Source organism: Ruditapes philippinarum, unplaced genomic scaffold (genome assembly GCF_026571515.1).
Source record: "Ruditapes philippinarum isolate M1 unplaced genomic scaffold, ASM2657151v2 ctg7_1_1_1_1, whole genome shotgun sequence".
NCBI classification, from domain to species: domain Eukaryota; kingdom Metazoa; phylum Mollusca; class Bivalvia; order Venerida; family Veneridae; genus Ruditapes; species Ruditapes philippinarum.
The window spans coordinates 252050-264430 of record NW_026856668.1 but is presented as its reverse complement, the minus strand read 5'-3'; the positions used below and the strand labels follow the sequence as shown (position 1 = coordinate 264430).

Here is a 12381-nt window from a genome sequence, read left to right as displayed (position 1 = left end):
TTCATATCTTAAAGAGATTGATACTAGTTTTTATGAAATGTTTTCAATATGATATCTTCTAGAATATGCTCTCATGTATTTTGTTCAAGTAACTTTTGCTTGTGATCTCGCCCTTTCTTACAAGGCACTTATATATCATTTTATTTTGCTGCTGTTTTTATCTTTATCATTTTGGAACTACATTATTTATCATAACCGGTAATAACTACACCTGTATAATAGTACGGTTAATGCATGAAAACAAAATATTGTTAACAAAATGAGGTTTTGTAGCTCTTTATTATAAATGTATAAAGTTTAATGTTTTTTATTTACATTAGACATGATACCTATGGACAATATATATGCTTGTTCTCATCTTAATACCCACATTTCAACAGGAAACAATATGAGTTATGTTATTTAACATGTTTGTAATTTGGCATGTTATTTGATAAAAGTATTCTTTTTGCTGTTGTCAAATTCAATATGATTTCCTTTCGGATTATTTTCATCATGTCTACGTTGACTCCATACATATTTAAAGGAATTAATAGTGTACTTTAAGCTATATTTTGATTCTTACATTAAATAAACATCTTATAAAACATTGAAATCCTTATATAGTGTTTTAACTGTTTAGAGTGTAATGTTTGTTTTAATTTCTTTTCTCTGTACTTAATATAATTTGCGAGAATAATTCATCTTATTGACGACTGTGATTTTAAAAGAAACGGAACATAAAAACATATGGAGTGACAAACAATTGAAAAAATTATGTAGAAAAGAAATTGTTAAACATTTACCTTTTCTTTTTTGTTGCTTATCGATAGCTCGCTTACTTAAATACTATTTTATCCGCCAATTGCACATAGAAAAACTTTAAATTGGAACAAGATGAGAGGTCTACAACGTCGCATGTCTGCATATACAAAAGGATTTCAACATTTCTTTATATTTTCTTTAAGAATTACTTAGCATACTGAAACAGGCAAATTCGAATAATTGTATCCCAAACAACAATATAATACCTTAATGTCAGCATTTGATGTTATCTTTGGATTGCCTTCCATCATGAAGATACACTTTCCCCATCTAACAACTATATAGTCAAAACATTTACTTCTGGTGATGTTACAAAACGTTCCATTCCTGGTGGGATGTTATGATGTCTATAATTACATTAATGGCACGTAATATGTCAAACATACTTTAAGTTTATGAAGTTAGATCTTGGGCCTGTAAAATGGTTGTAAAATCTCTTTTATAATTAAATTCTTTATATCATATGACGTCGCTTGTTTTCCACATCAGATAAACGTTAGGTTCTTATTTATTTAGCACTGTGTAGTATAACATCGTCATACAAAACCGCAAACATGCTTATTTTCATCAATTTTAATGTGTTCAAAAGAATTTTCACATTCAAAGACATTAATTTTACGGTTTTATAAAACTAGTCCAAGAAAATCTTTTAAAGCTTTCAAGGTCAACTTCTTTAACTCATTAAATTAACAATGTATGCAATACATTACCTCATAATGGTTTATGAATTTAAGAGTAAATATATTTTTGCTTAGGGCTAAAAATTCACCAAATACTAACTTGCGTTTTTGATATTTGTGTATATCGTCGATTCCTCTAGTATTTTCTGCTTCTTTTATATGATCAATTTGCCAGTTATTATATTCTCCTTCCCCTTCCATTTTCCCTTTCTATGAGAGTAAAATGAAAAGAAAACAACAACAATTCTTAACATCCTTTTTGAACTTGTTTGGGTTTTGATTGAACAATTTCTTCAAGGCTTTAGGCTCTTCACAGTTTTTGTTGACCAGGTTTTACATGCAAATAAAACCAACCTTGGTTTGAGAATTACAAAGTTTTTCCGAAACACCTTGATTATGTTACATCATAACATGTAATTATACCCCCAAAAAAAAAGTTTTTTTTTTTTTTTGGGGGGGGGGGGGTATATAGGAGTCACCCGGTGGTCGGTTGGTCGGTCGGTCGGTCGGTCGGTCGGTCCAGACGTCCGTTGCATTTTCCTTGTCAGGACCATAACTTGAAGACTAATGGTTGGAATTCAATATAACTACATACAATGGTCAAGCACATTGAGAGGAAGTGCAGTGCACAAGAACCATAACTCTATCTTGACTAATTACATAGTTATTGCCCTTTGTTACTTTTCCTTGTCCGGGGCATAACTTGAAAACTACTGGTTGGAATTCAAAACAACTTCATACAATTGTCAAACACAATAAGGGAAAGTGCAGTGCACAAGAACCATAACTCTATTTAAAGTAATTACAGAGTTATTGCCCTTTGTTACTTTTCCATTGCTTTCTTTTGTCCGGACCATAACTTGAAGACTAATGGTTGGAATTCAATATAACTACATACAATGGTCAAGCACATTGAGAGGAAGTGCAGTGCACAAGAACCATAACTCTATCTTGACTAATTACAGAGTTATTGCCCTTTGTTACTTTTCCTTGTCCGGGGCATAACTTGAAAATTACTGGTTGGAATTCAAAACAACTTCATACAATTGTCAAACACAGTAAGGGGAAGTGCAATTCATATGAACCATAACTCTATCTAAAGTAATTACAGAGTTATTGCCCTTTGTTACTTTTCCATTGCTTTCTTTTGTCTGGAGTATAACTTAAAGACTAATTGTTGGAATTCATTATAACTTCATACAATGGTCAAGCACATTGAGAGGAAGTGCAGTGCACAAGAACCATAACTCCATCTTGACTAATTACAGAGTTATTGCCCTTTGTTACTTTTCCATTGCTTTTTTTTGTCCGGAGCATAACTTGAAGACTAATGGTTGGAATTCAATATAACTTCATACAATGGTCAAGCACATTGAGAGGAAGTGCAGTGCACAAGAACCATAACTCCATCTTGACTAATTACAGAGTTATTGCCCTTTGTTACTTTTCCATTGCTTTTTTTTGTCCGGAGCATAACTTGAAGACTAATGGTTGGAATTCAATATAACTTCATACAATGGTCAAGCACATTGAGAGGAAGTGCAGTGCACAAGAACCATAACTCCATCTTGACAAATTACAGAGTTATTGCCCTTTGTTACTTTTCCATTGCTTTTTTTGTCCGGAGCATAACTTGAAGACTAATGGTTGGAATTCAATATAACTTCATACAATGGTCAAGCACATTGAGAGGAAGTGCAGTGCACAAGAACCATAACTCCATCTTGACAAATTACAGAGTTATTGCCCTTTGTTACTTTTCCTTGTCCAGAGCATAACTTGAAAACTACTGTTTGGAATTCAATACAACTTCATACAGTTGTCAAGGACATTAAAAGGAAGTGCAGTGCATAAGAGCCATAACTCCATTTTGATAAAATACAGAGTTACTGCCCTTTGATACTTTTCCTTGTCTGGAGCATAACTTAAAACGTACTGGTTGAAATTCAAAACAACTTCATACAATGGTCAAGCACAAAAAGAGGAAGTGCAGTGCACAAAAACTATAACTCCATCTTCAGTATTTATAGAGTTATTGCCCTTTGTTCCTTTCTTTGTCTTTCTGGACTTATTACAGAGTAAGTCAATAAAACTTCATCAATGGCCAACCACATTGAAAGGAAATGCAATATACAAGAACCACAACTATCTTTAATTGCCCACAACCATAACTCTATATTTCAATTCTTTTACAAGGTATTCTGTTACTAGTAACATCCTCATTTCCGAAGCAGTCTTGTGGGGGTATTAATCACATTTAGCGATAGTTCTAGTTACATTTTATTCTACGTACCACACAAGAACAACTTTGTATTACCAAGGACTTGCCAAACAATATCTTGGTAATAAACCTGTTTTACCTTCCTCTTAACGCTAAACAATATGAACCCAGCCTTTCCGAAATAGAGGGATATTTTGTAATTAATATTTCTTACAGTAATCTAATTCATTTACCAGCTTTTGACGGTTACTATCTGGGGTCCGATGATAAAAGATTATAAAACTATCATCTGCAAGTCATTTTTCACTAACCCGGAGTATAAATTTTCTTTAAAGGTCCATTATGCTCTAGAAATGAGTATACGTACAGGTTACCGTTTTTGGGAAAGACAAACATTAATTTAATTAATTTAAAAAATGTTTTTAGAATGTTAGATGCCTATCACATGAAACAGGAAGTACTGAAATTCTATGCAGAATCATTTGTCATGCTAGTAGCACAATGTAAATAAAGTGGTAATATAGCAAACAGTGGCATAATTAGTTGAAAATTAAGAAAAATATTAGTCATCTAATAGTTAGCAGAGATAATATGAAAATATAGACCTTTTGTACATAATTACCAGTATATAGGTGTCACGTTTATTTCTACTGTAATTGTTGACGATGGTGGCTTGTTTGAAATAACAATTTGTATGCTGCTTAGATCATTATGTAGGGGCGTCCGTGGCCAATTGGTTAAGTTTGTTGACTACAAACCACTTGCCCCTCACCGCTTTGGGCTTGAGTCCCGAAAGGGCTTTGGATACTCTCATGTAAGAAAGCTATCCAGACTTGTTACGGAACGTCGGTGGTCCTACCCGTTCGAGTCTGAAATACTGCACGGAAGAAGGCCCGAGGTCTTTCTCTACAATTAAGACTGGAAAGTCGCCATATGGCCTATACTGTGTTGGTGCGACGTAAAACCAAACCAAAAATCATATTATGGCCATAATATTCATGTAACTGAAGTACTGAATTACATTTCAATTGACGTAATGGTACATTTCACAATGCCATGGCTATCTTGTTTCATTTGTAAAGCCTCCAGATACAAACACGTATGAGGTGATCAACAAATATGAAATTTGTTCTCGGCTACTAAGCAAAAACGAAATAAGCACATGTCAGTCGAAAATTGTTTAAATTATAATTTGTCGGGAACAACATTAAATGACTCTTAATATGGTTAAATATGTATAGAGATATTCTCTTTCCAGATAATCTAAGCAAAAAGTGCTCAAATGTGACTCTTGATACCATGATGACCGTCTGGCCTCGTCCGTCTTCGTCGGTTCGTCTGTAAACAATATATCCCTCCTTCTTATCCAAAATTAAGATTTTGACCAACTATTACGTACATGTTTGATGCTGATATCTAGCAAAAGTGATCCCTTGGAAGCATTAAAACAACAAATTTACATGAGAATTGCAGATTCGGTTTGATTGAGTCTGTACATGAAGATTTCCGTCACAAGTTACATAAATGATTACAGTCTGACGAATTTTGAAGGTTACAAAAGATAAACAAGACTAAAATTAAATCTAAAATAAATCGTCTCCTCACAAAATTTAATGCTCATAGCTTAAATATTTTGTATGTGGCGTTTTAGAACTCTACAAAAGTCATGCAACACTTTATTTTTTCCGTCCTACGGGTTATAGTTATATAGACCAATAAACGCTTTTATACATGTATTGTCTTTCGGAAACTACATAATTTTATCCTCGGCATTTTATTGTCATTCTGAAACTGCATATTGTAAGTCTTTCATTGTTTCTCTGAAATTAAATATCACGGGCTTACATATTTAGCGTGCAGATATGCCGAATAAACTTATAAATCGTGTTTATTATGTACAATAATGCCAGCCACAGGTACACTTTTACATTGACTTGTTAAAAGAATAAAGACAGTAAAATACTGTCTCCTGAGACACAATAATACATAGTTCTCTATTATTTCTAAATATTTGGCATCTATCGTCGACTTGGTGACCTCTTTAATAGTTACCAAAGGTCAAAATCGACCCTGACCTTAGGATCACTTAGTTTACACCACCTTATACATGTTTATGTAAAATTAAGAATTAAATCATTTTATATACAAACACTAGGTCAAGATCTAAGATATATGAACAATATGTAATATAATTCATGTCACTAGGGTAAAACTGGGACGACTATGACTGTGTTCCCGAGTGGTGTGTTCGACCGGTTGGGCTGCACAACCGATTTGTTGTGGCGGCATTGCCAAGTAGTGAACCTATCGCACTATTATAATCTAAGAATTGTAAGCCGCATAACTTCAGACCCTGTCAGCGTCAAACGGTTGTTTCAATGAGACAGAAACTATTTTGGTGTCACGTCAACGTTGTCTGTGCCGTGTGGAGATCGTCAATGTCACCTTCGTATAAGGAATATGTTGCCTTTTTACATATGTCATTTAACGTCTTATCTCTGCAAGTTACATTTTACATAGTTCCGTTCATGGTTTTTGCTGTGGGCAAACATATTCATTTACTTTGGGATCATACAGCTCTGTCCATTAAATAACACTCACGTCTCACATTTAAAATTCAACGTTAACCGTCGCATGAAAAAATTTGAGGATGCTTCTAAATTCAGAGTTTTGTCATTTTTTTATGTTGAAATGAATTCAGCTAAAGTCGGGACTTAAACTGAATCTTTTGATTACCTCTATCGGCCATGATAAAACCAAACCTGCAATGTTCTTAATTTTGTCGTTTTCACCTTTTGTAACCATAACAACTGTTAGAATTTCACTTGGCTGGGATTCATTTTATTTACACTGTCTAATTCATAGGGTGAGGTTTGGTGCACTTTTGACCGGTTTAAACTCCCCAGCAGTACTTATGCTGCTGATGTTCCAAGGCGGCGCCCCTTTGTGTTCCTCAGATGTATGATTTGTTGTTTCATACTGTTTTGGTGACATTTTGTCTGCGTCCCTTGTTTTCTCGTCTACTGTAAGTATCTGGTAAGTGTCTTCCCCTTTGCCCCTAGTTTTGTTTCTTTAATTTACCCCCATTCACAGAATCTCCTATCCATTCCCCTGTGCCCTTTGACTTAATAGGCCTATTATTCAATCATTTATTAGTTTTCTTTAAATTTCTTATCAGTTACAAATTATTTCTTCTTACGTATTATTCTAGTGATTGAACGCCGCCTTTCCTTGTTGATCTTGTTTTTCATTTTTTTGTCGTTCCTAAGCTAAGAGATTCTGTTTTCTATATTTTGATTACATAATATTTCATATTGCTTCTACTATTACAAGTGCTGTTGAATAGTAAACATATGACAAATATATCCCGTTAATGGACCGAGAAAAAAGTTTTTAGCTATGATTTTAGCGAAGAACAAAATTTATATAACTGATGTTGCATGTTGCAAGTAGTAAGGTGGGTCTTACAGGTGTTCTGCTCCAGATAGGACAGCCGATTTAATATTCTTCAAGAGCTTTGAAATCATCACAGCTGAAACGGCCCTTTTAGTATTATTCGCGTTGCAACGTTTTGACCAATAAACATTTGGTATACATATTATCGTCCGGAATGAGCATAACATAAGCCATTGAGTAAATTATTAATGAGTAATATTCAGAGGCATCTCTTATTATTACTCCTTGATGTCTTTGTCTCAAACATATCATAATGAAGATGCAATGTAGGATTCAGAGTTGTTTAGATTAAGAACATAGTGTAAGTCGACACACAAAGAATAGACAACCTTAAATTGGTCATTTTTAAGAAAGAAAACGTAATCGGTAAATCAATTAGAATATATCAGGTATATGGTTTAGAGAGACGCATATGAAGACAAATATTGCTGTAAAAAGACAATTTCAATGTATTAAGGGTCATACAAATGGATGGTACCAAGGCTTTGTGAAGGAATGTTTATAAACTTAATCAGTGGATATTATTCAGTGAAGAGCCTGTGGAACTGTCAGTTTGCCAAATATGAGTTCTGACATTGTAACTGGTTGGGTCTTATGTAATTTGCCATATATAGTACTTTGTAAATACACAAAACATTTTAACTTTACTACAACAACATTGTTATGGATAAAATCCTTGACCAGTTATATTGCTCATTATTAAAATCGAAGGTAGAAATAATCTTGTTTGTATAGAAACATATACTTCAAATATTTTATAGAGGCAATTTTTTTACAAGTATAGTCATTTGAATAATAAAGAATCAGTTTCTAAGATTTAGAGCTACCATTGTAACTTATCAGTTACCTCAACATACTTTTCTTGATTTCAAACATCTGGTTTGTAACAACAAATCACCCGGAAAGCACACGGTTAAGACGAAAAGCGTATAAGATAATAAAAAAATAATGCGTTTAAATGTTTGTGTGAAGGATCAGACCAATGAGAAGCGTTAGGAGAACTATGAAATGTACCATTAAAACATGAAGCCACTGAACTAAGCTTGAGGGAGATGTTGCTTAGTGGTCAAACATGTAATCTCTTTCCTTTAAACAATGTTAACATTAGACAAACACATATCAGTCGCTATCTACAATACATACTCGGTGCTCACCGTTTTTATTAACAAAGACATAAGATGATTAATGACGATATAACAAATATTTACAAAGTCAAAACCTTCTAGTCAGGATGTAAACATTGATCTAAAGATATATGAAGACACTGAAGAACCAACTGCAGATATGATGTAAATAATCGTCTTCTTACTCGAAGATTATATGCAATGGAATACATGAACTTAATTTCGATAATTATTTAAAAAAAGATATGTGTTATCATTCAAAATCTGTACTCTCTTTGCATAAGTATTTCTATTTTTTTTTTCAATTTCTGAAACATTTTTCATAGCCTACAGGTTCAAGTTAGTATTCGAAATTTGATGTACATGATGATGAATGTTCAAAACTAAAAATAGAGAAATGTGGAAGTAAATCATACAGTCATGTATAGTTTTATTTAACCATAATATAAGATGAAATAGTATTTAGACCTTGGAAGTTTTCATTTTTCTTTAAATATCCTGTAGATATGTTGTTTTAGCTCATTTTGGATCTTTAGTATACCCAACATCATCTAGGATCAATACAAAAGTTAACAAGTTCACAAGGTTTGGGCTTCAAATTTTACGAGCTAAACGCAACAGAGAAGATAACGCAGCAACAAATTTTACAATTTTAATCAAAGAGAAACAGTTATTTACAATAACATAAAAATTATGAAAATAAAGTTTTACACACTATTATCTAAGACCTTGAATTTAACAAATGTCCTCAAGTTTAACTCACAGTTCGAAAAACAATTGTCCACAACTCAGATATTATCAATGTCCAATGTCCGCAGCAGAATAAATGGTATGTACAAAACAAACAATAAACATGAACAGAATTTTCTTGAAAGAAGATGAATGAATATGAAAATTTATATAAACTTCAAATAAATAAAATTATTAAAAATGATAGTGACACGAGTAGGTATCAAACCCGGGACCTCGAGATTATCAGTCCTGTGCTCTACCTACTGAGCTATTCAGGAAACAGATACTAAACACAAATAAAATAAGACCTATATACATAACAAAAATCAATAAGATCTTCCTAATTATTGACGACAATCTTCCGGGTTGAGACGCATGCGCGCGGATAAATGAACGTGTGGAAAACGTGTTCATATAAAATTCGAAATATTGAAGTTAATCGCTTGTACCAAGGACATTATCAAATAAAGTAAGTTTTTGGTTAGCTTTTAACTTCACACGATATACCTATTTATATAAATATATAAAATCACCGACTTTAGTCTAAGGTTGGATAGTTCTACCTATGATAAGTGTGTCAACGTTAAACTTCCGGGACGGCTCCAGTGAAATTTCAAGTTACGAAACGAAGAAATAGAATTATTTTGATGCAGGTGACGGTTTTATAAGATAAATTTACATGTTCTCCCAACATTATATGTGTGGGCGCAGCTCCTCGGAGGCTGCTTGTGTTTACCAATGTCACGTGTCGAAGTGTTAGGCAACATGGAGTAGTTAAGGTGTTCTTCGGATATGCGCTTTCGGATAGTCGTTTTTTCAAAGGACATTTGCCACTTTCTTTTGTTCTTTTTATAGCCCGAACGGGCTTTTATAGCTCAAACGAGCTATATAGCTCGATCGGGAATATTCCCCAACCTGTTAAATGGCTGACATTTTTTCTTTTGAAATTTTAAAATTGTTTGAACATGATAGTTAGACCCGTTTAAGTTGCTTGCCTGAATGGTCGATGGTCAGTGATCACCATAACATAAATGAATATATAAGTTTTATTCCAACTATGATACGATATGTTCACATGTCAAAGCATTCTTTCAAAGTGGTATTTAACAGACAAGTCTACGCTGAGACTAGTGAAAATGAGAGAGCATATCATAGCAGTCGTCAATTGCTTTAAAAATTATTCGATTATGTTTACATTACAATTGATCGTTATACTGTGTGTATTATGTTTTCTATATTTGGAACATGATATGATTCGTTTAATGACAGTGCTATTTATGTATTAAACTTTTGATAATACACCCAATAAGGTTATTCTAACTGATAATACATGTGTATAATTATATCAAAGTAGGTCCGTATTAACTTATAAAGATATAAAAATACATCCGTATATAACAACTACATATATTTATAAATAAATGAAAATAAAAACAAAACAAACTTTTAGACTTTAATGTGATGATATGACACAAAGTACGGGTTTTCCAAATTATTATTAAACTTATGATCATCTAATCATTCATTATGTATCTTTCTCTTGTGACAACATGGGTGCATTTAATTTATCCTGACAAGACAATACTGACTAAACATTCATTTCGTTCAATTGAAATTGAATAGTTGTTCAAACCCAGATTAAACAAATGTGATCAATATACCGGTATAGATAACAGATAACATATATCATCAGTTTGTAATTTATGAATTATTTAATATTATTGTTGACATTAAAACTAGACTATTAAAATGTTATGATTCTATGTTTATAAACACTAATGTATGCAATGCTTATTTCTACTATGTAAACTACTTATAGATTATCTAAACTTAAATGAACAATACGGAATGTATATAAAAATTCGATGCAAATAACTTTTTAAACTACTTAACATTTGGGAATTGTATAAGAATATTGTGTTTTCAGTTTGTAGATTTCAAAGAATTTGCAATGGCTGAAGGTTGCCCTGATCCTGATTTTGGCGAACGAACTGAATACCTAGGAGAACAAATAAGACAACCATCTTTACTTACGTCTGGTGAAACAATTTATGGTGATCCCTATGATTTAGCAATATTTTTATCACGCAACATTAAGAAAAGAATTGGATTGAACTCTGGAGTTATTTTGAAATCATTTGAGAAATATATCTCTTTGAAGCAAATTGAGGGAAACATTTATGAACAGACTTCTCATTTTAAAGTGATAAATGAATTAGGTAAAGGAGGGCTTGGGACAGCTTACAAATGTGTTGACAAGGAAAGTGGCAAGACTTTCGTTATTAAACGTGTCATTTCGTGTGATAATCCAATGCATATGAAATCACTAGACCGCGAGGTTAACACTTTGCTAGACTGTGATCACCCCAATGTTATTAAAATATATGGCATAATTCAAAGAGAAGCAGGTGTTATTGATGTTCTATTAGAATCATGGGGCGAATCACTGAAAGCATATTTGAAGAGATTTCCGCGAAAGATTTATCCCAAAACAATTACAATACGTTCATGGTTCTATCAAATACTATCTGGTTTGGACTATTTGCATCATTGCAAACAATTAGTCCACTGTGACATTCATCCTGGAAATGTTCTTATATGGAAAGACGTTATTAAAGTATGCGATTTTGGATCAATAAAGAAAATAGGAGAGCGACACGGAACACAATCACATGGAATAAGCCCTATGTATTTCCCACCAACTGTTCTAAGACATTATTTAGAGAAAGAAATTAAACAGTATGATTATCAGGTTTCCTTAAGACTTGACACGTTTGCAGTTGGAAAATTGCTCCTAGAATTAATGAGAGGAGGAAAAATTATAGAAATAGAAGAGATGCGTCCTTACATTTATGATAAGAACAAGTGGGATGCAGCTGTAAAAGTTTCTATTCCCGAAGGTACGCCTTTTGAAATTAAGCAAGTAATTATCGGGCTAATGGGCTTTACAACAAAGGACAGCATGTGCACGATCGAAGACGTACAAATCCTGTTAAAATGAACATGTATGTAAGAGTACACGTACAAGAGTACAGCATGACTTTCCAATGACTTTTCAAAAGAAGATGTTTATCACTTCAATGTTACATTATATTCTAATGATTTGGTATGTCAGGTGCAAATTCATATCCACAATTAACGCTTTCAATCTTGTGTGTTGTAGTAGGGGAAGGAAAACGCAGAGCTACCTTTTCACATTTTAATTCAACATTAGTGTACAACAATCTACTCTGGTCAATTCCGAAATCTAACTCTAAACGGACTTAATGGACCCTTTAATCTGTCTTTATACATGATGACAGCTTACCACCTGTCTTTACAAAATATGTATATTCTGAAATATATTATCAATCATTCTGACATA

General features: G+C 33.0%; 1 protein-coding gene across 1 annotated transcript; it reads left to right on the top strand.

Annotated features, from left to right (window-relative positions):
* Positions 1-11328: 11328 nt before the first annotated feature.
* On the top strand, positions 11329-12018 carry LOC132747247 (uncharacterized). The gene has a single exon (XM_060736573.1). The coding sequence runs from the start codon at positions 11329-11331 to the stop codon at positions 12016-12018; it is 690 nt and encodes a 229-aa protein (XP_060592556.1).
* The last annotated feature ends 363 nt before the right edge of the window (positions 12019-12381 follow it).